General features: G+C 39.1%; 1 protein-coding gene across 1 annotated transcript in view; it reads right to left on the bottom strand.

Moving 5' to 3' along the window:
- Window positions 1-27,720, bottom strand: part of LOC124062351 (voltage-dependent calcium channel subunit alpha-2/delta-1) — a 55,032-nt gene that overhangs the window by 12,007 nt on the left and 15,305 nt on the right. Inside the window, exons 4-25 of the mRNA XM_046395052.1 lie at window positions 23,675-23,734; window positions 22,892-22,927; window positions 21,825-21,954; window positions 16,865-16,996; window positions 15,777-15,846; window positions 15,373-15,423; window positions 15,052-15,151; window positions 10,721-10,879; window positions 9,539-9,643; window positions 9,125-9,203; window positions 8,461-8,510; window positions 8,274-8,363; window positions 8,069-8,143; window positions 7,897-7,977; window positions 7,497-7,571; window positions 4,159-4,230; window positions 3,793-3,864; window positions 3,146-3,207; window positions 2,684-2,760; window positions 1,763-1,778; window positions 1,208-1,212; window positions 65-125 (exon numbers count right to left, since the gene is read on the bottom strand). Coding sequence (XP_046251008.1) covers window positions 65-125; window positions 1,208-1,212; window positions 1,763-1,778; window positions 2,684-2,760; window positions 3,146-3,207; window positions 3,793-3,864; window positions 4,159-4,230; window positions 7,497-7,571; window positions 7,897-7,977; window positions 8,069-8,143; window positions 8,274-8,363; window positions 8,461-8,510; window positions 9,125-9,203; window positions 9,539-9,643; window positions 10,721-10,879; window positions 15,052-15,151; window positions 15,373-15,423; window positions 15,777-15,846; window positions 16,865-16,996; window positions 21,825-21,954; window positions 22,892-22,927; window positions 23,675-23,734 — 1,658 coding nt within the window. The remainder of the gene's footprint in view (window positions 1-64; window positions 126-1,207; window positions 1,213-1,762; window positions 1,779-2,683; window positions 2,761-3,145; window positions 3,208-3,792; window positions 3,865-4,158; window positions 4,231-7,496; window positions 7,572-7,896; window positions 7,978-8,068; window positions 8,144-8,273; window positions 8,364-8,460; window positions 8,511-9,124; window positions 9,204-9,538; window positions 9,644-10,720; window positions 10,880-15,051; window positions 15,152-15,372; window positions 15,424-15,776; window positions 15,847-16,864; window positions 16,997-21,824; window positions 21,955-22,891; window positions 22,928-23,674; window positions 23,735-27,720) is intronic.

Below are 27,720 nucleotides of genomic sequence, written 5' to 3'. Positions count from 1 at the left end.
TCATCCCTTTTTTTTGTTAATATATACTGAAAGTGGGTCGTGCAATAGTGTCAGGATCACTCACCTTGGAGCGATGAAGGTGTAACCAAATTCATCAAACCTCTCGAGCTGTATGGTTTCTAAGGCTTTTAAAACACAAAACACCTGGTTTAGGCTCATCCTGTAATAATGCTGTGAATATTCCACATAGGGGATTAAGCGCCTAAAAACATGATCACTATTTAATTCTCTGGTATTTGCACTGTGAGATGATGACATGAATCCAGAAACACTTGACAGGTGGATGATCAGATTCAATTCAAAGAAATGCCAGTTGGCAATACACTGATGAAACAGTGAACTCTAGCAGAAAGGCCACCCCACATGTCCATATACATTAGCTCAAACACAATAAAATACTGGACAGATATGACGTGATGGATTAAGGTAGAGAGTGTGAATGCACTTAAAGTGGGGAGACAACAGAGAATAACTGAATGGGAAATACTTGCCTTCTTGCCCTGTAGTGACCCCAGAGAGTGAGAGATGAGCACAAGAGAAAGTAGGAGAAACAAAGGCTGTTGAAAAACATTCATTGTCTCACAAAAGATTTTGTGTCATTTAATGCAAACATTAAACTTAAAAAAGACAAACGTTTTAGAAATGCAGAGTAGGAAATGATCAGAGGGAGACTACAGCATGAGGATGTAAGGAAACAACATGCAAACACACAGTAGTCATAAAGAAAATTCTTTCCACTCAGTGCTTTGTCTGTCCTGGTTCTGGATTTCATTTAAAATACTCTCTGGTCATTCTTATCTCATAAATGACATGACAGGCATCAATGGCCATCATTCACTTGGCTCTTAAAATGAAGACATTTTAGACATTGCCTTTAAAATATATTGAGTCGTATGGTGCAGTCTGCAAAAAAAATTACTGAGCACAGAGTTTCCTGGAGGTCATGGAAATCTGGTGCAGGATGAAACAATGTCCTTCACATAAAACATAACTGGCAGATTCATTGTCCCTCTGTCTCTATAGACTGTGCAGGGTGTCTCTATGTCCAATTGCTTTCCACAGCATACATTCTTTTTCTTTTCTTGCTCTTTACTTTTCTGTCACCATCTCTTCAACCGCAGTATTAGGTCATTTATTCAATGCATGTAGCATTCCTGTTATATGAATGAAAAAAACATATTCATCCATCACACCCTTGGCCAGGGACCCTCCCTAATGTATTAGGAGGACAAGTGGCTACAGGAACCACCTACTGCAGAAGAGAGGTAAGATGGATCGAGGTATTGGTGGTCTGGCTCCAGTGTGAAACTCTATATGGCTGTTCAGAGAACTTTAGAGTCTCAAACTCCCTGTTGGAGTAGTCTGTAGGAGCAAGGCATGGTGTGTTACTTTCTTTAACAGGCCTGTAAACGTTCTGACAGTCTTTATGGCACAGTGACAGACTTGTTATGGCAGAGACCAAGTGATACAGGGGCAGAAACATTCAAATTCTCATCTGTTGGACAAACTGCACCATTAGCTATTTATACTGTGTGGCATCACATCAAAGTTCAGACAAATCCAATGCTGAATTACATTTTTCTGCTAATTAAATCCCCTGAGCAAAACAACTATCTGTACATGCATTAAAGTCATGATTCATCCTTTCATCCATCCATTCATCCATAATCATGCACAGAGAGGACAAGCATGTTTATGCAGTGAAAGAACTTTGCATGGAAAAAGGACAACATAGGCACAGAAGATGCAGAACAATAAGTACTTGCCCCAGGAAGAAGCTGTAAAATTCCAATGTGGAAGGAGGATAGGAGAGAATAACTTAGATTAGAATCAAAAAGAATTTTATGAGGAGCAACAGCAGCATGCACAGTATGAGCATATGAATGAGTTTTGTCCTTGTGAATATTAGCTATGCCAGAGCTGTTAGGAGAATCACCCAGAATGCACCATACAGCAAGACAGCCTTGAGAGAACTGACAGAATAAAGAAATAAAAAAGGTAACAAAAGGTAAAATTGAGGAGGGGACAGGGAATGTAGGAGCAATAAAGAGAACGAAGCGAGGACAGGTTTACAGTACAGACAGAGACAGAGAAAAACAGAGAAAACAGTTCTGCCTGACTATGGGTAGCCTGTTACCCCGCAAAAAAAAAAAAAAAAAATAGGAAAGAAAAGATGGACTAAAGAACATGGAGGTAGAGAGTTGAAATTGGCCATTCAAGCACAGTAAAAATAGTGGAGTACAAAAACATTTTGTAGGAGGGGCGATAATGAGCAGGGAGAGGAGTTGTGGGAGGTTTAGTCTTCTTCTAAGCCAGAAGGAGGGCCAGAAGAGGGGAGTAAAGAAGGAGAAAAGAGCAAAATCTAGACAAGATCAAAAGACTAGTGTTTGGGCTGGGCCTGGGAGAAGGTTAGCATGTGGATGAGAGTGTGTGGGAGTACAGGGCGAATGACCAGTGGGTTACACTACAAAAGAAAAGCACTGTGGGGACCCGCTGATCTGAGCAGCAAATACAAAGGAGTGGTTGGGGTTCCAGCCAGGAGCGAGTATTACAAAGCAAGTGGAGACAGTTAAGCATACCATCGAAAGGAAGTATGCATGGGAGTTCGTTGTGAGGTACCAGCAAAATTAAATCTAACTGATTTGTTTACAAACTGTACAGTGAGTGCGTACGTTATACTCACACATAGCTTGCTTCATGTCATCCCCCAATTTAGCTTGAATGAAATGTTCACTGTATTTTGGCAGAGCAAGAGCCAGGCTGCAAGACAGACACATTTGATGAATCATCTGTTTCAGAAAACTAAAACTCTTATGATTCCAGCATGTAACATTTTCCAAAAGTGCTTTTAAATACGTCGCATGTGATCATTGTATCATTTCTATCACTCAAGAGGAAAAAATACACAAATAATTTAGGTTTCTATGTTTTTCTGAAAGGCATGATTTTCTGCATGTTCAGTAAAATGCAAAAAATATCTCCTAAATGTATTTCCCATTAACCAAGCAAAGGTTGATGTTAGGAACAAAGAGTGACCCCTATTGGTTTAAGTAGTGTCCTCCATCAGCTGGAGGGCCCTCTGTAGTTAGCTTCAGTGAACTGTCTAAGTGAAAAGAAGGATTACAAAAATGCTGACAAGGCTCACCTGTAATCTGTTCCGTTGACTGGTCCCCATGTATAGGTTCTGACTCCTCTATCTATGTACCTCTGCCAAAGATCAAACACAGGAACTACTATTCAGAATTGCTTTGTGATGTTAATGTTTACAGGACATTAAGTAATTTAAATATTGGTGATAAAGAAAAAAACAACGGGAACTATCCAATACATAATGAGCATTTATTTTGAATGCTAAAAACATGCAAAAACTGCAATTTAAAAATATCTATATAAAATTGAGGTAAAAACAAGGTCTGGTGCATACAAACAAATAAAAGCAAACAAACAAAACTATCAGCCTGACAAATGTTGGATAATAAATACTGAAACTACTTTCTTAATGTTAATGAATTCGCTGAGTTGGTTTCTTATAATGACAAAAGTACACTAATATTACTGTAAGAGAAGTCTTACTTTTTCCTTTGTATTATGAATGAAATGTCGCCCTCAGAATATATTGTTTTTTTAGCCCTAATTTGTCTATTTCACGGTGTCTTTGTTTCTGTATTTCTGTAGCATTACTGCAGAATATGCAGCTGTTGATCAAAAGCATGATAGGAAAACCATTAAATCAAAACTCCCCCAAAATACTGCAGTGCACAATGTTAATTCCCCTCTAGTATTTTCTCTTACCTCATCCTGACTTTTCACCAGAGTGTGAATGGTGCGTTCACCTGTCTCACCATCAATCATCATTCTCCTGATCTATAGGGAAGAAACAGACAGTACACATAGCTGGATGTGTCACTGGATCTGATTCACTGTGTATCAGCAGATTTGAAACCATTCTGTCTCATAAACTCATACTAACAAGTTAGGGACACTAAGTAAATCACTTGCAGGAACTGATAATGATAGTAGTTATGAGGAGACATGGGACATTTGGCACCTAAATACCTGTTGGATGTGCACCACCTATAAACCTTTGCTTGAGTGTGTTTGTATGAGTATCTGTCTGCGTGTATGACGGGGGGATTTTCATGCATCTGCACACTCTACCTCCACTTTGATGTCATTCTCCAGCTCAGCATCCAGGAAGTCTAGAGTAACAGGTTCCTGGAATTTAGGATTCTGTGGAAAACAAAGAAGAACCCTTACTTTGGGCTTAGTCATTTGACTGGAAACAAAATTTATTAAGTAATAATTTTTTTCATATCACTCTATCTAAAGCCCGCTGAGCTGACAAAGTAAAATGTTATAAAATGCAGCGGACCATTTCACAATTGTTATTCAGAGATCGTTTCTTACTGTGGCAATAAGCCACAGAAGGGAATATCCTGATTCTGCATCTTACTGCCATTACATGTAGTGGACTTAATTGTTTGAGCAACAATGTTCTTTTGTTTTCAATTCAGGAGTGATGCCAATCATATTTTCTCCACACATGAATCTAATCAAATACATGGCATAAAAATAGTACCATATGGCAACGTTTTGACAACATATCTGTGACACCAGACGCAGCAGAATCAGATTTGATACAAAGTGACACTGGACCCTATTAATGTCCTCTCTTAAAAACCCTATACGTCTGAGTGGCTTTATGGCGGTATAAAATGGTAGCAGTAATCTAGTGCTTCTCTATAAAACAGCAGTACAGGGAATGTGATACTAGTCTGTCCTCCGCAGTGTTTGTTCACTCTGTGACTCAAAATAATGAGAGCATACTAGTGTTGATACAGTGTTTTCTACATATACTTTCTTCTTCTAGTTTCATGTTGGCATATGCAAGAAAATCAAGCAAGAAATACGCATTTGAAAATGAAAGGAATCAAGAGAATTCAGAAAAAAGCCAGTTGGCAATACACTGACCAAAAAAACACAGTAAAAGCTTAACATTTTAAAATAAACTACTAGTGGAAAATAGATTTGTGGATCAGTACATGTTCTAGGGAAACACTCAATAAATTAAATGGCAGCTGAGTTCCTTACATTTGATGGTAAATGAAATGAAATGGAGCAGCAAAGGAAGATGATTAAGATGAAGCATCTCAACATGAAAATGAGAAAAGAAAGAATACAAGATCAAGAGGCATAACACTGGGTGATACAGAGCGAAACATAAAACATGCACAAGAAAGATGGGAGAGAACATGGAAAGAAGGAAAATGGGAACACTGGATGGTGCGAGCAGCAAGATTAAAAAGCAAGAATGAGAGTGAGAGAATACTGTATTCCAGATTTGAGATTTGATAAGGTGAGCTGGGGTGTGAGATCAAAATAAAAATGCTACTGCAGCAGAGGTGACTTCTGTGATGAATATGAAATATGTACAAACACGTTCAAACACAGAATGAGCTGTTGTTGGGAGAAAGAGAGATGAGACTTGAGAAAGGTTCAAAGAGCCCAAGGTCACTGTCAGTATTCACACTCCCATATCATATCTCCCATTTGGCTGATTCAATGAGACAATGAGTGATTGACAGGCAGCCCTCCAAGCCTTAAACACACTCAAAGTACAGAGGGTTGATGGGGAAACAATGCTACAATCCTGTCTTTCACAAATGCTATGAAACTGCGAGAATTTGCTCTCAGCTGACATTGCTTTGAATACATTTGAGCACCTGAGGTAAAATCCAATCCTCAGTCCTCCCCTTACTTTATTTTCTCTGGTACTCACATATGCTAGCAGCACATCTAAAACCAGAGTGCAACAGGGAAAGTGTGCATGAAACAAGGAGGAGAAAACTAAGCTCAAAATGCTCGTTACATCTGCAGAACTAGAACACAACTTTAGTGGAAACCAAGAAAACATGTTTATTTTTTTGTTGGGTTTTGGTTGGTTTCAGTACACAATTGCAACTCAATAAAAGTATTTTTTCAATCAAATATTTCCCATTAACGTAACCATTTGTATGTTAATTAGTTCATAACTGAGGGTCATCATCAAAATAAGCTCACACAAATACATGTGCACAGTTGGAAAGCAAGCAAAAGAAGAACGTACCATCGCTTCAGTCTGGGGGAATTCAGAATGTAGATAAGAGCCTACAGCCTACCTACAGTGACTGCTAACGAATCTGTTCAAAAATACATCTATGGGATTACAACACAGAAAACTGTGTTTCCTTACCTTTGGGAACTACTTCTGCAATCTAAAGCACTTCTACTGTGTCTCACCTCGTGAAAAGTGACAGCATACTTGCTATTGAGCCTGAGCTTCCTGTTATGAATCCTCTTCTAGGAAAGTTATGAAAAGATGCACAGTGATGCACTTTGGTGTTTCAAAAATGACACAGTGTGTGTTTGTGTATTGGGGGAGCAGCTGTTCCAATCTGGATTTTAAGATTGGTAGGGGGACAAGAGGGAAATCCTCTTTATTCCAGAGAGAGAAAGAATATACAGCTTTGTATATCATCTATATCATATCATCTCTTTCCATTAAAAGGTTAAACCAGAAGGACATAAACATGTAGACATTTTTACATAATTTGCATGCTTACTATAATCTACTTAACACCATCGACATGGTATTAATAGTATGTCTTTTCCAGGGGCTTTGAGTCATAGTTACTAATCCTTGATTCATTGTGCTTAGACATGTGAATTAGCACGGCAATAAAACCTGATAAACTGAGAATTAAAACAACCAAGTCCATAAGTGTTTGTCATGACGCAGTCGATTGTGGAGAGTTGTGGATAGATGGGATGAAAGTGTCTGTCCCAAAGGATCAGCTGTTTCAGAACCAGGGAGGGCTACTCTCATCAAACAAATCCCTCAACTCCATCTACTCTGGGCATTTGGTCTGTCACAACAGGCAGCATAAAATTGAGACGGTAACTGAAATTTTACAACTTGAAGTTCTGGTGAAGTTGTTGGACATTTCTTAAATATTTCAATTTAGAGCCTGCAAATATAGCTTAAAATTGTTATCAAATCATAAATGTTCCATAAATCACTTAATCAACGTTCATAAGAAAAAAATAGAGGAGCAAATTAAATTATATTCCAGGGTGTGCTACTTTCACTTTAGAACACATCATCTCTATCATGCCACAGTGCCTGTTTTTATCCCTCATTCTTAAACATATATGCCAGTTCACTGCCAACTCTACATATCTATTCTATCTCACATGGTAATGAGTGACCTTCTAGCTGACATCTGAGGACTGCTGATATCAAGTCATACTCTAACTGGAGAATGAATTCACTTTATAATGACTAATGAGGTGACAGCACATGGAAAAGTTTGAAAAGAGCTTCCACCATCTGCTAGCTTGCATATTATTCACTGAGTCCAAGCAGTTATTGTGAAACCATGTGAAAGAGTCAGAAAATAATATAATGCTTCAAAACATGAGCCACATAAAGTGATGCACAGGGCCAGTTGCCATACCTTTGGCTGAAGATTGGGGTGCAGCAAGACATATCCATTGGGATCAATGGCAAAATAATATCCATTTGGACCAATCTGTTGAACAACAGAGGAGAAAGATATTACATTTTTGTATGGAGAGCACTGCACGATGCCAGTACATATACAGTGCAATGGTCAGACAACTGTTAATGGCTGTCAAAGTGTGCCAAAATAAGGGCTTCAGTGGCCCAAAAACACATATAACATTCACTAATAAGGTTGCAATTATTGACATATGAGAATGATTCCATATAGGTGTCAGATCTGTAACAATGTCACATCATTCACTAATTGCTCCAGAGGGAAAACTTTTTGATGGCTGGTTAGTTTAAATGTATTTATATGCTGGCACATGATCACATATGGGTGTTAAACTCACTGTGAAGCGTGGTGTGAGTTTCTTGATGTCATCCAGAGACACGTCAATCCCCATTACGCCAAGAATCAACTGATTCTGGTGCTGAGAGAATGTATGGGAGAAAGCATAGATACATCAGCTCCTTTTACTACTGACTCCACCCATAAAGTGTTCCAGCATTTATTTACCGCACCTCGCCATTCCTGTCATCTTTGGTCTTTGTTTTATTGAAGACAGGTAGTGTTCCGGTGATGACTAGCCCCAGTTCCTAATGAGGTGTCAATTAAAGACATGATTCAAATCAGAAATGTTATCATGTTAAAATTAACATGGCAGGAATAATATTTAATGGTCATTTAACTTGTAAAATTAATTATAAGACACAAAAAGGGTCATACCAACGCATCAAGGTATACATTAGTCCACTGAACTTGTTTGGCCTGCTTGTCTGCCAGAACCATTGGTCTTCCAAGGACGTCCAGATACTCCTAAAATGGACAAACAACATATTTTCTAGATTATCGTTTCCACGCAGGCAGAACCTTAAGTGTTTAATGACTGAAATATAATAAATCAGGATCTAACCTGTGTGTTTATTCTGATGGCTCCGATGGAAGGAATCTCATAAAAGTAACCTGGATAATGATCGGACACAATCACTGAACCAAAATTCAATGCCACTACAACACAATGACAACATAACAACAGGAAGACATACAAAGCAACTGTACTTAACAGCAACCCCAAAACAAGAAGCAAATGATACAATGACAGACTATGGGATAGTCTACGTTACAGTGTATTGACTGTTTGCTTTGGGTTGGTGGACTTTCAGACACACAGAGTAAATTCACATATGAAGAATATAAAGATATAAAGAATCAATGAGATTCTTTACTGATCTACCAATAAATATTTTCTATAGAGTTCTCACATTTGAGTACAGTCATTGCTGTTTGAGCCAAGAAAGGTTTTCAACATTCAACAACATCAAGGACAGTTCAGTAGGGTTGATGACAAAGGTGACATGAGGATAGCTACTGTGTTTCTAAAATGATGTTTATTATCACTTCACCACATTTAAACAGTCTCATACTTTCCACACTGTTTTACACCACCTGTAGACCACCTGAGTAGGTTGCAACTGGAATCAAATTCCTTGTATGTGTAAACATACTTGGCCAATAAATCTGATTCTGATTCTGATAACAGTAGTCAGAAGTGATGTGTGTTATGATCTGTGCTGTACCTTTGTTGGAACAGGCCATCCACTGAATGGGTCCTTTATCATAGTTGTGCTGTCCTACTGAGAAGGTGAAGATCCTCACCTGCAGCAGCAACACTTATCATGACAATAACCTCTTACAATGTTCAGGTGATGATTATTTTGAAATTCAGTTATACAGTCTGAAATTCATACACAATGAAAGGGATTATTTACATACAATTTATAAAATAAAAAAACAGTATCCATATAATATCCATCCATTATAATGCTGTAATGTAATACTTTAGATCCACTAGAATTAATTTCCAAAGAGTCACAGACAAAATGTCGTATATTTTCAGTCTAAAAAAAACTGCTCAACTGTGCTATTTTGGCAGTGATGTTGAAGTGCTTTGTGGTTTGTGTGTGTGTGTATTCTGTGTGCCATTAACATACCTTTTTGTCAGCATTGTACTTTTCTAATATGGCCTGAGCTCTTTCCTCTCCTCCATCAGTAAACAGCATGATGATCTTGTTGCAGTTTGCTCTGCTCACATTAGTCTAACCAAAAGGGGGGAATTTTATAGTTAATGTGTTATCCAGAGACACGTCAATCCCCATTACGCCAAGAATCAACTGATTCTGGTGCTGAGAGAAAGTATGGGAGAAAACACACATCAGCTCCTTCTACTACTGACTCCACCCGTAAAGTGGTCAAGCATTTATTTACTGCACCTCGCCAGTTTGCTCTGCTCACATTAGTCTAACCAAAAGGGGGGGATTTTCTAATTAATGTGTTATTCATTTTCAACCAAGTTGTCACATGGAATCATGAGAACATTTTTTATTGGGCTGCTGGTCCATCCCATTTTGGCTTACATATGAATGTTTATGCTGTTGTAAACTTTGGCATATTTGTTTTAATGAATTGATATGGCGTCATCATCACGTCAAAAATGAATCAACATTGAACATATTTAACAAAATACTTTACAGCAATATTCTGCTGTAAATATGCATCATCCCCAGAGGATGAACCAGATTATTTTCGGTGACCTCTGGAACTTTCCTTTTTATCTTCATCTTAGACACATTCACAGTCCAAAGGGATATTATCTTTGTCTTTGTAGTGGGATGAGACAACATTCTCCAGTGCCACCCTTGTTTGTTCAGTCCAAAAACAAACTTATGAACATTGCAGCTTCGATGAACTGTTATGAAGGCTTGGGACTTGGTCTGGTAAACAGTTCTTATCTAATCATACTTAATTATGCCACTTATGTTAATCTACCATATCAGTATAATTCTGTGGAAGACCAAGTTCAGAGTTTATCACACTTATTACCTCAAGCCGTTCTGACAAAAAGTCCCACTTTAGGATAATGCTTTGCTGTTTCAGGGTGGTCATTCACATGTAACAACCTAATGTTTCTTTCACGGTGTGAACAGTTGAGTCGAGGTAACACATTCAGCCACCAGATGGCAGTGAATGACAATGCTGGAGTGCTGCTGAAAATATGGATGCATCAAAGGCAATGTTCATTCAAAACTTGAGAGCATCTTTTGTTCTTAGTTACACTTAAAAGAGACACACTGGCACATTTTTTCATTGACAAATCGATGGGACTTTTATCTTACCGCAGAGAGCTGCTCAAAAGCAAACTCAAAGCCTTTTGTGTAGTTGGTAATTCCTTTAGCTGTGATGTTCTGTACAGCATCCTTCAGCAGCTTCTTGTTCCTCACATTGGCTTGAACCAGATGGTCGAAACATGCCGTCTTCTTCACCCTGGTGTTAAACTGGGAAACAAAGATAAGGAAATTACAAATTACAAATTCATACAATTACAACATGGGTGCATCTGTACCAAATGACACAAATGCTGCATGCAGACACAAACACTCCCACCTGGCCTTGGTCGTTATCAAGCAGTCGTAAACAGACACATTCATCAAGTCCCACTAATTGCTTCACATCCTCAGAGCTCAAAGATTTGGTACCCATGGAAACAAGATTCTGCTATATAAGAGCCAGGTTAGGCAGCAACTGTATCTTTTTTTAAAGGTTAGACCTCCTTGTTTTCCCGCCTCACTGCACATATGCACACACACTCCGCCCAACAGTATCAAAAAGCTTCCTTCTACACTGAGCTGTGCTCCAAGTCTAAATGATGTCCCATATTTCACTGTTAAATATCTTAATGTGACCTTTTGGACTGTCGAGGAGTGAAAAGAAAGGACAGATCTCCTATTTCCGAATTAATTACACAATAGAATAAAATATATTAGTATATGAAGGACATGGGATGGCAGTGTAGTAAACCAGAACAGCTATTATGTTGCAGAACTCTTCTAAAACAATACTGCACCTCATCGATCTCAACTAATCAATGCGTCTCTGTGAGATGGCCAATAGGGAGGCTGAAAACACTGATCTACACAGACAAGCAAGGAGGCAAAAAGAGACTTGACGGTTCGCGTGTGGTGTGTGTGTTTGTGTGTGTGTGTGTTTCCTATGAGCCTGATAGCCTTGAAGTTCCCTGACAATAACAACTGACAATAACAGATATACACATCTCTATTGGACTGAAAGGCAGAATGACGACAGCTGTGGTCTGACAAAAAGAATGGATCAAGGCAACAGCACATAAACGCACAGTCTCTCTCTCTCTCAAACACACACACAGACCACAAGTGTGTTTCCATCACTTCAGAGGACATTACATTGGCCTACATTCATTTGTTGGGGACTTACCATAACCGTAACCACTGCTTGCCTAACCATAACCCTTACCATAACTCTTACCGTAAAATTACCTTACCTAAGTCATCACCTTAAAATGTAATGATTTATGTTATAGAGACAGATTTATGTCCTCACAACATAATGCACAACCACAAGTTCATATAATTGTTCCCTTAGAACAGACTGCGATTTTTTTTTTTTCACATAATCTATTAAAAGGAGAAGTGAGGAAGGTGAGATGGGAATGTGGGAGGGTGAGGAGCAGAAAGTGACAGGAAGAGGACAGAAAAAGAGAAGGGGGGAGGGTGTTAAAAAAGGGTTCAAAAGCAAGAAAGCAAGATGTGTTTCTACACATGCAGAAAATAATGAGCACATGTATTTTAGGCAGCACAACAATCATATTCTGAAAGAAAGGTACTATTTTTGTAGAAAAGCCCATTAATGAAAGAAAAGTATAATTACTGAAAAAAAAAGATTCTTGCTTTGTAAGATGTATTATTGGCCTTGCACACAAATGTGAATACAATCTACTACAAATGTCCCTGTTCCCTTGTGATCCTATTACAACAGCTCTAGTGTGTGTAGTGTGTGTGTGTGTGTGTGTGTGTGTGTGATGGTCCAGGCCTTGAGAATGGATTAGTGCTGACACAAGAGAGAAGGCTAATCGTCGAGTCCTAATCTCACCGGACTGTCTGCTCTTATGGTTTGATACTCTGGCTTGCCCACCGGACTGATTCTGGCTAACAACACTGACACTAGCTAACACATAGCTGAACAAGCTGGATAAAAGTGACGAAGGCTCAGTGAGGTGGGAGGGTGAGGGAAAGGGAGGAACACAAGTGAGGGGAAAAAAAAAGCAGAGAGGATGAGGACAGAGGGAAACAAGCAGAAAGGAACAGTCATCAGCATTCTTTTGACCTACTACAGCTGTTGAGGAACTGCGTGAGCATCTTCCATGACCAAATGCCAACTTAGTCCCTGGGCTACCATTAATGAGGAGGAATTTATGGGTAATATCAGAGATTAATGATTTAGTGTCAGATTACAATACCCTCAGGATTAGACATAGGGAGCTGCGCGTGTGTGTGTGGGTGTGTATGAGTAAGTGAGTCAATGAGAGAAAGAAACAGATAGACAGAAAGGATGACAGAGAAAAGGAATAAAGATTTATGGCACAGCATGTGGCACGGTGCTGCAGTGGTTAGCACTGTCCCCTCACAGCAAGAGGGCTCCAGGTTCGAATCCCGGCCTGGGCCCTTCTGTGTGGAGTTTGCATGTTCTCCAGGTTTTCTGGTTTCCTCCCACAATCCCAAAAACATGCACATTAGGTTAATTGGCTACTCTACATTACCCTGTAGTTGTGTGTCAGCCCTGCAATTGACTGGTGACCAGTCCAGGGTGTACCCTGCCTCTCATCAGCTGGTAGTCAGCTGGGATAGTCTCCAGCCCCCCTGTGACTCAGATAAGCGAGATGGAAAATGGTTGGATTTATGGCACAGCAATTATGATGGATTCCTGTTTGTAGTCTTGTCTAATTTTGCATAGATTTGAAAATCTTTGTTTTGTGTGCTCACCAAGTTATACTGCTGAGATTTGAAAATGTGGCAACATGGCACATTGCAACCATTGCAGTTTATTAACTTTGACCTACTGTACTTGTGCACACACAAAGTTTTCCTATGCAGGAAATGATTATTATTATTATTATTAAGAGAGATTATTATTAACATTTCATGTACACTCACTTTCAGTTTAACATGTAGATAAAGTACTATGGCTAATAGCTAATAATTAAACTGTTTCCCTGTTAACAACTTACTTGATCATTCTAGCTAACTAGTTGGTCTAGATGATCTTTTTTTTTACACTGTTGTACTTAAGTGTTGTTTCTGTCTTTCCAGATATGATAACAACATGTTATTGTAGTACCCAAAGTCTAACAACATTTAATTACCCTTTTTGAACCTTAAAAAATCATGAGTGCCTTTTATCTTCCTTGCGTCACTAATGCATTAAACTGTTACTGCAAGAAAACAATTCAAACAAACAAAAAGTTCTAAGTCAAAAGTGAGCTGAGTGACTTTTTGAACTAATCTTACTTTTTAAGAAACACACACACACACACACACACACACACACACACACACACACTGAGGTCCCTGACAGATTCTGATAATTGCACGTCTTTGCAGAATCACAAGTCCACCGTGAAAGAGAATACATTGTGCCCAAGACAAAGGGTCCCTGGAGAGAAGAAACAGAGTCTGAATGGCTGTCTTTGTGCAAAGAAAACGAAGACAGCTCCAATCTCTATAAAGACCCATCTCAATAAACACCTCCACAGGCACCCATCTACGCATCACACAGCCTCCTGATTGGCTCTTTCTGGGTGTAATCACAAGTGTGGAAGGCCTAGAATAGATGGTAACAGAATGAAAAGGTGGAAGGGGAGAGCGACAGAAGTGATTGGTGGGTGAGAAAAGTAAAAATGAAAGGAGATAAAGTATGGGGCAGTGAAAGGACGAAGTTGCAGTATTGAGGGGAGACGTATAGTGCACAGAGATCATGCATTGGCACAAAGAGATGAATCGAGGTATATGGTGAAATGTTAAGACTAAATGATGAAAGGAACGAATGATGGAGAGATCAAGAGGGTGATGAATGACTGTTTCCTTGGGTTCACTCCAGTCAGAGGTGTAGCTTTAATTCCTTCAGGAGCAGTGGGAGTGTGCACACCTGCATGCACACACACACACACACACACACACACACACACACTCACACACACACACACACACACACATAGAAATGCACGCACAGACATACACGTACACACCAATGGGTAAAAAGGTGGGGTGGGAGCATGTAGTGCAGAGTTTTAATCCTGTACACCAAATAGAGCAGTGGGTATTTCATTAAAGGTCTGTTTCAGGGTGGCTGGACCTGAGAGAAATCCATATTTCATTACTTGTCATCCATCTCTCCATCTGTCTTGTGTGGGTGTGTGTGTGTGGGCATGAGCTGTGTATGTGTGGGCATGTGCCCACGTCTTCATGTGTGCATTTTCATTCAGATACATTCAGAAGCACTTAAATACATCAGCCCATTCATGCTCCCATTCTGAATCTGTCCTCTGTCCCTTTCCTCAGCATGCATCATGTCCCCCGTCGTCTCACACAAACAGACCACCCAGCGCTTAGCAAGTGGAGGGTTTAATAACACTCACATAAACTACATTGACGTAGTCGTCATCAGACAGAGTCTCCAGCATCTCGCTGACGGAGGTCCTGATCAGCTTGAGAGTCAAGCCTGACACACTCCCACTTCTGCAAAAAAAAAAAAGAAAAAGAAAAAAATACCTGACAGATTTTCCCTGCAATCTGTCAGTTCCTGTCCTGTGAGATTTTACTCAATGTAATTAGAAATGCTTCTGCTGTGGGAAATGCATTACATTATGTGGAAAATTTGGAAGGCATGTATTATAATCAGGGGAAATCATGACTGATGTGAGAAGGTTATAGATCAGTGAGGTTATAAAATAACTCACGCATCCACAAGGATTAGCATATCTTTGGGTGAGGCAGCTCCTTGAATGTACCTGGATGGGCATTAATACAAGAAAGACAAGATGGTCAGAATTACATAAAAATATTTTGCTTGCTGGCTTTTAGATTTAAATTAGATTTTACAATTATTATACAATGCTGAAAGTTGTTAGACAATGATATAGAATTATTACCCAGCCCTTTATAAACTTACTACACTTACTAGGTTTACCTAGAGGACCCATTTATTTCCTGTTGTAAACACCTACATTCATCTAAATACATAAAAGTAATTAATCATTAACACACATAATGTCATAAATTCAAAGTTTGAGGCTTGAATTCTGATCATTGTTGTATATACAATATGTTGTGCTTTTTGCAGATTTTCAAGCATTCTTCTTACCATGGCCTCCTGCGGACATCATAGAGGTCAATTTTACTGGGGGTCTTACGTGCATCCATCCAGGGGGAAGCTTTAGGAGAAGATAAGATATGTGTTTATTGTAATTTTTCATAATTAAAGGGAGTGAAACACAAATCCCTATTTTGGGTTGTTTTCTGACACCTCTGGCTGTCACACTGAAGTGTTAATCTGCAAATATCTGTCAATATGCAGTGTCATATTGAGCCCAGCAGCATGTAGTCACTGTCAGTCAGATTGTGTATGTTAGAAAGAACACACTGCGGGAGGATATATGTAAAAAAAAGAAGCTTGAATTTATGCTGTAATGAAAGTTATAGCGCTTGGATGTAATTCTGTATTTATGACACCATCTCCCTTATAACATGTTTAATGCTCCCTAAAATTTATTCACAAAGAGGTAAACAACAGGAAAATAATATAAAATATTCATCTGAGTTGCAAAGCATAGAGCACTAGATTCACCTGCTTTGACAAGAAGCGGCTGCTTTCTATCTGTATGCTATTAGCGAAGGGCACCATGAAAACAAGCCAGTATGAGAGTGTGTGACTGTCTATCATGCATGCTAAGAGGTGAAAAAATAAAGGAACAAGGAAGGATAAATTCAGGGCCAATGAAAATTCATGAATATTAGACATAAACTTTTCCCATAAAGCTATACAGACTCTATGATGACAGGGAATCTCATGAATAGAAATAGCTTGGCAGAGAAAACACTCAGGAGCAACACTAGAGTGATCCAGTTAAAGATAGCATGACACTATCTATGGCAACACATATAAAGTCAGTGCAAATTGAGCAATGGAGATAATTTATTGAGCTTATTTGCTCAGTGATGTGTGAACAAAGCAAACTTGTGAATAAACATTCCCTGCCTGCTGATGAAAAGCCACATGCAGTATCTTAGGTCAACCAAATAATAAAAGCATAATGAGCGCAATTCCGATTTGCTAAAGAAGGAAACACACAGAGATACACAAACAAACTGGGAGCCCAAATAATCGATCAGGGATTTTCCTCTGTGATAAATGTCAGGCAAATAAAGTATTCATTCATTTATTTTCTTTACCTGGGTAGTAGCGAGCCAGGCCTGTAGCGCTACCAAACACCTGCCAGAGGAGTGTCGGGTCATCCTCTCTGTTCTTTTTAAACACTTCCTCCAATGCCTCCGTCCAGTTCAACTCATTCAGCACAATGGTGGCTATAAATCCACACACACACACACAAACATGTGAAAAAACAACAAAAATATAAAGAACTACTTACATAAAGAATGTAGGCTACAGTATGTTACTGCAACCAGATCTTGAATATATCTTTGTGTGTATTCTGCAGTAATGGTCAGGAGATATAGTGTTGCAGGTAAGAAGGTAAGCCATTGTAAACTGTCACAGACATATGAACATTCAAGAATAAACACACCCAGGCAGCGCTGGTGTTTTGTCATAAATACAGAGCATAGTTTTCTGGCAATTGATGGGTTTACACTGATTAAAATCTGTTTAATTTTACCTGAAACAACCAGTGTGTGTGTGTGTGTTTGTATGAGTACATACGTGTGATTGATAGTGTGTGTTGTGAGAGGCAACAGGCATTATGGATGTAATGACACAGCACCCAGACAGCTCAGAGCCACATAACACTCACTATGATGGATGGAGACACAACACATGCTGCCCCAACTCTGTCTTTGCTCTGTCTCTCTACTACTCTTCTTTTTTCCTTCCTGCCTTCATTCCTTGTTCTCATCATCCAATCTTTATTTATACAGGGCGCTCCAAAGAGAGCAATTCACTCTCTTTTTCACAGGCGTGCCCGGTTTATATAGGACAATAAAAGCAAGCCAAAAAATACATACAAAAGCAATGCATATAAATAATACATATAATACATATATAATACATGTCCAATATAAACAAACCACACCAAAAGGAGTCCGATTAAACGCATACACTCACACTGCTCCAAGCCAGAAGGCCTTTAACTCGCAAGAAGTAAAAACCACACAATTTTCTGTAAATTCTTTCACTTCTGTGGAGCATAAAATCTAAAAGCTAGTTTCCCACTCTCTGTATTAGTTTGTGATTAAATAATATTGTGCAGTGTAATATACCCAGGTAATTTGTAAATATAGAGAATAGCTTTCTCTTTATTTTTACTAATTTAGTAATTTAGTACAACATATATGCTTCTCTGTGACTCTACATCTATATGTACATGTGTGTGAGATAGATTGGTATCCTGTATTGAGTGTGACATGGCCCATTGATGTGCAAAGCAAACACTGTTCATTTGCATGCTTGCCTCTGGAGGGGAAAGTTAATGAAGCCTTGGTTGCCAGGAGTGCATATTTTTTTGTTTTTTTTTATTACAGAAAGAAGAGAGAGAGAAAGAGAGAGAAAGAGAGAGATTAAAAAACATGCAGCATGTGCACAGCATGTGCACAGCAATGCATTTCCCTCATTAAGTGTGGAATTTTAAAGGGAAAAGAAAATCATACCACAGCCCTTGTTAGAAAATTACCAAATGTATGAGCGTAATGTATGAATGTATTTTCCTGTAAAGACAGACAAATAGGTGGCTAGCTATTCACACACCTATAAAGATATCCAAATAGCTAAAAAGTTAGACACACACAGAAAGACACATGCATACTTTAGGCTAACTAATAGAAATAACAATGTTAAACAAGCAAACCAAATACATTTGGCACAGAAGCAATATGCTGCTTTTAATGTGTTCATTGGATTTGAGGACTCCTGAGTTAGTCATAATATTTAATAAGCTTCTTCATAAGGGAAACAGTATCCTCTAGTTGCCCATATTGCCAATGACATTAATGAATTCCCTGGCTACACTCTGCATTGCTTTGATGCCACACTGAATCTACACCCTGTGATGACTTCATCTCAGTGGGATATCAATTCAGGAAAAAATACCAAACAAAGCTTCTTCTGAGCATTAAAGAGTACATTATTTTTTACTGTTTTAAGTCCACTCCCTTTGTTAAGTACTTTTTATTTGGAAGAGAATGCTATCTCCACTAAAGAAAACTCTAAAAACACTAAAGAAATTCTGATTTGTGCTTCTGCCAGAAGTGACCATGAGTTCACCATAATAAAGTTTCAGTTACTAGTTCATCAGCATTTCAACAAATGAATAGTTTGATATTTAGGGAAAATCTTGTACTTGCTTTGTAGAAAGTTGGATGAAAAGATCAATCAGCATCTGTTTGCTTAGATTAGCACAAAGACTGAAAACAGGGGGAAACCTAGCTGTGCTCGAATGCAACATAATTCTTTCTTTCTGTCTCTTGCTTCTATTGCTGTAATTCAAGTCACCTGTTTTATTTTCTGTTATTTGCAAGAGAAAAACTACTGGCTAGCATGATATCCTGGAGATAAGGAATATGATATACAGTTCAAAATGATTCATCCATCTGTGCCCTGTCCTGCAGTATCATGTTTATATTGTATACATGCATTTTCAGCTTCTGAGTCGGAGAGAAACACCACTGAACACAACCATTTTCTTTTCTGTGTACTTCTCCCTCTTTTTCATGCAGTCTTACCTTCATCAGCCAACGGATGTGACTTTTTGTGACCTTTCTGTCATGGTTTGGATTTCACTTAAATAATTTCCTGTTTTATTTTGAAGCTTTCTCGCCTAATGCGTCATGTATTGCTTTACACTTTCTGTCCTTGTCTCTTCCCACCTTTGTGATTACCCCAATTAGTTTCACCTCTGCCCGATTAGCCTCCCGTGTATTTAGCCCATGCGCTTTCATTGTTTCAGTTGTCAGCTGGCCTGTGTTTTCTCCTTGTGTTTTCCTTTCTGCCTGTTCCTGCCTGGCTTCCCTGCGCCTTACTGGTTTGTTCTTTATTTTGTGTATTTTTCAAGGTTCTTAGGATGATTCTTCTGTTTTTGCTTTCTGCCAGTTTTGTTGTCTGATTCCAGCTTTATGTTATGAAGGCTTGCTTTTTTGTTTTGCTTTTATTTTCTTTTTGTTTTGTGTTTTTTGCATTTGGGTTCCTTTTCAACTGCCAACACCTGACACTTCTGACATCTGAGTGTCTCCGTTTCCTGTCACACATGTGTGTCACACATTTAACATGCTGCCACCTATAGAAGGTGATTTCATAAACTTGCCTCCCACTTCACCCAGAAAATCCAATTTTCTCCAGCTGAGGAAAGGCTATTCCTGGAACATTTATAGGGTGGAGATCAAATTGGAGAGTTGAAACATCGATAACGTATGAATCCCCCGTCTCTATCTTTTTTTCCCCAGGCATACAAAATACATACTTCTTTGTACGGTGCCCCTATATGACATCATATATAAACGTATGCACACAAATGCTTCTTGCTGTTCAGGTGGGGCATTCTCTCCCTATCAGCTTTCATGATCCCATTGCCCCATCTTAAAGTCCTACTGTAAATCTAGCCAATTATATCCTAAATTGCAAAGCCCTGTGCCAAAAATAAATTTGCAGACACTGGCTTTTTATTCCCCGGAGTAAGCATGCTACCAGTTTGGGCCTCCAGCCCAGATTATGGCCAGATACGTGTCTCAGGGGGGAAAAAAAAGACAAAGTCACAACAAGTCCAAAAACATCCTAATTAATCAGGATTGTGCTTTTACAGGTAACAATCCCTGACAACATTGTGTGTGCCAACCCCAATCCCTCATTTCTGCATTTCTGTGCTTGGGGTCAGTGGAAAGGTAAAGTGTGTAACCTTGGGGCCAGACGGTTCCTCAGCAGGCTGAAGACCATGCTGAGGAAGTCACTCCATTCTGCTGTCCCTCCAAGTCACTGCTGACGCACCACATCCCACTACATGCTAATTAGTGAATGTCTAAACACTTAGATACTCGATGTCATACAGCCACAGATAAAAATACACAAGCACAAGCCAAGCAGCAACAGTGCAGCCTGGTGGTTACAGAAACTGTCCTGTAATTGAACTTATGTTCAAACCCATCATGAACCGTGTCTCCTTGTGAAGTGTCTTTGAGCAAGGCACTGAACACTTTATTGCTCACTCATTGTAGAACACATTGTGACCAGAATCACCCGCGAGTTTAAAATGTAAAAACAGAAGAAAAAAAAGCTCTTATAATACATAATTCAGATGACAGTTAAGATATTCGACAGTCCCTCCTTAAGTCATTGACATTCAACTTGAGCTCTGCTAATGTCAGACGGACTCTAGAGAAGCAAATTATACTGAAGCACTCAAGGTAAATGTCACCACATGATGAGGAAATGATCAGAAATGTACTGTTTTAACAAACGGAAAAGGACTGTAACAAATGCACATGTGTTTCATCATGATCTTAAACTGTTTTACATAGGATATGAACTACATTGCCAGACAGTTCAATTGCAACTGACAACATAAAGCATACAGAGGGCCATCAAACAGATAGTGACCCAGATTCTATTTTACACTGAAATGATCCTCACTTGGCTTTAAAAATGCTGGATGGATGGAGCAAGCATACTGATTTATTTCAGAAATGATAGTACAGAGTCCTAATCACAAGTGGGGATGTGGTGAAAAACATTTAGCCACCTTGCCTAATTTCAGAGTAGAAAGCATAAGCAGCAAACATAAATTAAATTAAATTTATGACTATGCTTCAAGGTTATTAATTCAAAGAGTTGAGAAACATGAAAAGGTTGAATCAAAACACTCATTATCAAAACCTTGTCTCAAACTAAAACAAAAAAAAGGAATCATTGCCTCATGGTTGGAGGTTTGCTCTGACAAAGGCCAAAAGCTCACATCAATTCATTCCTGCTAGAGGACCCTCTATTCACTTACATCCCAAAGACACAAGGTTTGGCTAAAAGTAGAATAAGATCCTGTTATGCTGTATCACTTTTTAAACCATCACTTAGCCATGGGCAAATTTGCCAGAGGCACAATCTGTAAACAACATTTTATAATGGGTTGGTGTGTCAGTTGTATCCATGGTTACAACTTGGGTTTGTGTGTGTACATGTGTTGGTGCGTGTACTCACAGCCATCATAGATGTCAGTGGGGATGTGGACAGCAGTGTGGTTATAATCAGTCAAACGTTTAAATGACGAGTCCTCTTTAAAATCTGGTCGGATCCTGTATTTCCTTCCCTCTGTCTCATTTGCATCCAGCTGAGTGGGGGAAAAAAAAAATAAAGACAATAATGCTGACTGTAGATTTAAGACATCATACAAAGCTTCTTCATTCTATTTGCTGAAGCACCATTGCATGTGTGAAAGAGTATGTGGGTTTATTTTAACACACAAGACCTCAAATACAGTCTGACTGCACATTCACATCAATTCGCATCCGATGTGCTAACACCATCGCTGCACTTTTGACACCCTCGCAGCTCATTTAAGAAAATACAGCGTAATCGACCATATGTTTAATGATTTCCTGCTTTTCCTCCTTCTTATCATTTTCACTTGGGAGGAGTAGCAGGAGACAGCACAATTGCCTGTGCCCCCTTCTTGAGATTTATAACTCCTACCATGCTATGACCAATTTACATCAATGAGAGCAGTGCAGACAGGGAGATATATGAGGAAAAGCATGATGAGATATGGAGGAAAGAATGCAGGGCAGAGAGAGAGTGAGGTAGTGAGGTGGATAGAGGGAGGAAAAGGAAGAGGGGGAGGGAGAGCGAGTGCGAACAGTTGCTTCCTAATAAAGCAACAGTGTAGCCAGCTCATACATCTCATCCGTCAATTAGAGGAGAAACATGGCAGAAATCTCTTCACCTGAGAAAGGGTGGGAGGAGGGATGACGGAGAGGAAGCTACTCGGGAAGAAAAGTCTGGAGAGGAGGCAGAAAAGGGAAGGACTGCAGTAAAGGGCTGAGGCTGATAGAAACCCAGGGTGAAAAAAATAAGACATGAATGCAGTGCATGGGAAAAGGAAAGCGGAGGGGGAAAGATGACGAAGTGAAAGGAAGGACAATAGAGAGGGTGCAGACATTTTAGCCAAAGCATATTACTGGCCCATGTCTGAGTGTCACCTGTGTATTTGCTGGGGCTAAAATGAAGGAAGGAAAGCAAATAGAAGAAAGGAAAAAAAGCAAACTCACATTGTCCTTTGCGTTGTAGTAGGCAATTTCATCATCCTGTAAACAAGTCGCAGAGAAACACAAATATCATTTTGTGGCTGCCTTAGGGTGTTGCATAAAGAGTAACATTTATGTAATCATGAAATGCTTACTCCAATTCTTAACAGTTCTTTATTTTGTTGGCAGGCAACTCAGTTTGTAAATTCTTAGTTTTATGTTAATAAAGACATTGGTCCTTGCTATCAGCTGAATGAATACTGTATGAGTTAAGCTGAGTGTGCAGAGTGTTCCTCTTTTTACATCTGTGTCTGTGTGCCTACAGCTATTTGCAATACCCCAGGGAAGTATTTTGCTGCCACTGGGAAAGCAATATAGCAATTCACCACTTAGACACATAAATAACTTCCTGTGACACTCATTTCTCCTGACCACAGCTTTACTCTACATTATAATTGTCTATCACTGTGGTTCTTAGAAAGCAGAGTATCTGTCATCTGAAATGAGCGGCATAATGTTTCATAACACTGTGTATAATGTGCAATAAACCTATTGACTAATGGAGCTGTAATCGCTGCTAACAACACAAAGACGCAAACAGATTAAATCTATTCAGACCATGAAATGAAATTACAGCGACTAAGTCCAAATTCTATGCATTAATGTTCACGTGTCTGTCTATCTCCCTCTGTTTTACCCATAAACAGCATTAATACATGCACAAAAACTTACACATATAGAATATATGTGCTTAGACAGGCATTCCTTTAAGTGTGTATGTCTGTACGTTTTGTGTCTCTCTGTTACCTCAAACTCATCTTTCCACTGATACTTCATCTGTAAGTTCTCTGCAGCTGTGGCCAGTTTCTGGGGAGTGAAATGTGACAGGGATTTAGATTGGAAACTGCACAAGGCATGCCTCCTTCACAACGTCAGTCTAATTATAGAAAACCTGCACATAAGAGAGCATGTTAAAAAGCACGACGGAGACCATTTCAGAAACAGAGAAATGATTATGACTTCACTAACGGAGCTCAAACCACAGGGCTATCACAGTTTTACAGCACTGTCCGCTAAAGGCAACACCACAGAGCCATATTGGCAGAATGAAAAGGCTGTACCATAGGAGAGTGGTGTGACTGTGTATAGCTCATCTTGTGGGGACATACATCTGTTTACACAGTCACAATGTGTAACAAAGGGTTAGGCAAGTAGTGCTTAGGATTCAGGGATGTCTCCAGGAAAGTCAGTCCATATAATGTCCTCTGAAGTGATGGAAACATGACTGCGTGTGTGTTTGTGTGCTCTTACGCATGTGTGTGAGTGAGTGCATGAGAGTGTGATAGCGAGAGTAATGAAGGGGGGCGTTGCAGTGTAAGAAATGGCAGATAACTGAATAAAGTCAAGTGCAAATGGATTAAACAGAGATGGTGTCAATCAAACTGGATCCTACTAAATAACTGGGGGATACAAATGTAATTAACCTTCCCCTTGCTTTGCTACACATCTCTCTAACATGCGTACATAGTGACATGCGGCAAAGAGCATGAAAGAAATGGTAAGAGTAGGTCATTTATCACACTGCAACATTTCATACACAGTACAAGCAATAAAAAGGACAAGCACAATCTAACATCATTTGGGGAATAAATGACTGCCTTAACTGCCCTGTGCACACCCAGGAAGGTATTTATTTATGAAATACCATCAGTTTAGAATTGCACTTAAAATGGAAGGAGGACACTGTGATATTTAGACATTGCTTTCAAATTGCATCACACATTTACACATACATCTTTATGTTCTTGCACAGTGTAATGCCATCTTCATGTTTTCCTTTGTGTCGCAATAGGGTCAAACTGAAAACTACACAAGCAAGAACGCACAGAGAGATGATTTCTACATTTTACAGTTTACATTTGAACTAATTAAATTATTGCATACATCTTTAAATATTTTGTTCAACGTGTTATTATTGTTTCTGGATATCAAAACTTGGAGACGGGTTAAAAACCACTGAGTCGACAAGTCTGCTATCCACTGTTCAATCAGTGGGTCCACCATTTTGGTCCAAAATGGTTTGGTTGAAATATCTCATCAGCTATTGGATTGCCATGACATTTTGGAAGGATATTCATGTTCCCCACATGATGTTTCCATCTTTTGTCCCAAATGAAACTGAGAATTTACTCAAAGTCAGTAGATTAAAATTTTAAATGAGATTTTTTTTCATCTGAAACTTCTGAGCTTAAAATAATTGTTGAAGCATACTGTAGGGCCTGCAACAAATATATCCCTTGTATGTAGCTAAACAAAAACATTTTATAATTAAGACAAGATGAGTGACATTTACTTGAATTAAATCAAACAGTCTTGCATAGTCACCACTACATAATCCAATTCATATTCAAATCAAGTCAGATTTTAGATATAATGTAAATTTTATACAACTTATTAGCAATTGTTTTTGCAGTATGAGTAAGGTAAAGTGTTGGAATAAACGAACAGTGACATCCCGAGGTAGCAGACAGAGAAACAAACAGACACTGTCAGTATTCTACAAGACTGTGTACATGACCACCCAGGTAAATCCACCAAGATCAAACATCAGGCTGACCCTGGTCTGTCTTCTCCAACTGTGCTAGCTAATAAAACCTCATGGAGGAAAGATTTTCCCTTAAATAAATTCCCCTGTCTGCCACACTGACTATATTCACAACAGCAAGGTTACCACAGCCTCAGAGAAACTCCACTCTGGATGTATTCCAAATTAACTGAAGCAATTACATTGATGATTAAGTGTATTTATAACTGGATCTTCTGATATCCATCTGATGGTCTTTGCAAGTAGGAAAGTATAATATCAGGCATGTCGGCTCTGTGCACAAGCAATAACCGGATGAGATTTTTATAGTATTTTTCATTCTGTGCCTATTAATGTGTACGCGTGTGTCTAGGACCATGTGTCTGCTGTCGGCAATGGTTCCATTCTTGATCAACAGTCCCATCCCTTTGGCCTCCAGTCCTGGGCTCTGTTCCAGACCTGTCTCCACCTCCTCTGCACTGGCTGTCAGCAGCTAAATATACACTCCATCTGAGCCACAAACACACACATACACACGGTAGCACAAAGTAGTTATCACAAAGTTATTATCCACCGTGATCAAAAATAGAAAGTTCCATTGCTGCATCGATTACTGAATCACATTTCAATTTAGAAACTGTGTCCATCAAATGCTTGACGCTGATGCTTGCGTTCACTAGACACAATGCTTAAACTATTTCAGTGATTCCCATTTTGCATTTCAATTAAAACATATAAATATAATATTAAAATGTTATGACTAATTTGAAATTTCAAATCATGGACTGGACAGTCATGCCCTTGGTACCTTTTCACCAACAAGACCTAACCCTGTGAAAACAAGTTTTCATGTTGTTTTACTGCATTTTCAGAGGTTTTAGCAAAGTAATGTGTGAGGAAAACACAGGTTGAATTGGGTTGTAACTAGAAAATCCCATTCTTCTTTAATTAACAGTTAATTTCATTTGGCTGACACTTTGGCATACAGGTTTGAAAATAAAACAAGTTTCTGGATATTCATATTTTTATTCCTTAAGTGTTTCATTAAAAAAAAAAAAATATGAATCACAGATTTCAGACTGTAATAACATTTCACCTGAGGGAAAGCAGGAGCACCAGTTCATATATGTGCTGAAAAGGCCAAGTGCAGGAGGCCTTGTCATTAGGTTAATGTCAGCTAATGTCACTGTAACATCACATCATATTAATGTCACACCAATGAGCTAACTGAATTACATCACTCATGCATAAATCCAGTCCATCTCTCAAAATATGTTCAGTTTGCTTAATGCATACAGATGCACTGTATAGTGGTATAGTAAAGTGGTGCATGAGCATTTGGACATTGATTACAGATCTCCATGGTGGTCCAGGAAGTCTCTTGTGGCATGATGTTGTATGTAATATGATACATGAGGAGAAGCAACCACTGTTCAATACTTGATATATCATGCATCACACTCTAGCAATTTGTGTGACATTAATGGAGAATATAGGACTGCAGCATTTTATGTCAATATATCCTTCTCCCTCACACACTTCCTGCATATAAAAATGCACATGCAATACAGCCCATATACACAGACACATATGCCTCCAAAGAGAGCAGACCGACAGGGTTGTTAAAAATTCATGACAGGGCTTTGACGAGACTCCTCTCCCCTCTGGGAGTTATGGGGGGGATGGTGAGGAGGGGCGCGTGAGGAAAGATACCTAATTACCCTTCGCTTTTTTCCTCTCTTTTTTCTCTGCATCCCTTCCTATCTCTCTTTGTCAAACACGTACACACAAAGAGGTTATCAGACTACCCACAGAATGCAACGCCACAATCAAATGCTGTAGAGCCTTGATTTGACAGTGTGAGTGACAGCTAACCTCTCTAAAGCAGCATAACAGTTCATTACAGCGCCGCTGCAAGTTGTTGTTTCTGACAATTGATTATAAGCCAGTGTAGCTCAGTTGAAACACACAAATTTGGCACTACAGTGGTTTAGTTAATGGGGGTGCATAACACACTCCCCGTAGACATAACTGCTCATTAGTCTCCCTCTCACTTATTGTAGTATAGATATCCCACCTCCACACCATAATGAGTTCACTCTGTCACTGGATGACCACTGGAGACCTGAGAGGAGCCATTGCTCCCCTGCAGCCTTAATGGGAAAAGAAGAATATATGAATATGAGGAGACTGGGAATTGAATCTATGGACACATGGAAGTGGAGTGACATAAGGAATAAGGTGCTTCAGTGAGAGAAAGGAGCAGAGA

Source organism: Scatophagus argus, chromosome 7 (assembly GCF_020382885.2).
Source record: "Scatophagus argus isolate fScaArg1 chromosome 7, fScaArg1.pri, whole genome shotgun sequence".
Taxonomy (NCBI): domain Eukaryota; kingdom Metazoa; phylum Chordata; class Actinopteri; family Scatophagidae; genus Scatophagus; species Scatophagus argus.
Note: the sequence above shows the minus strand (reverse complement) of the source record. Positions and strands in the feature narration are given on the sequence as shown.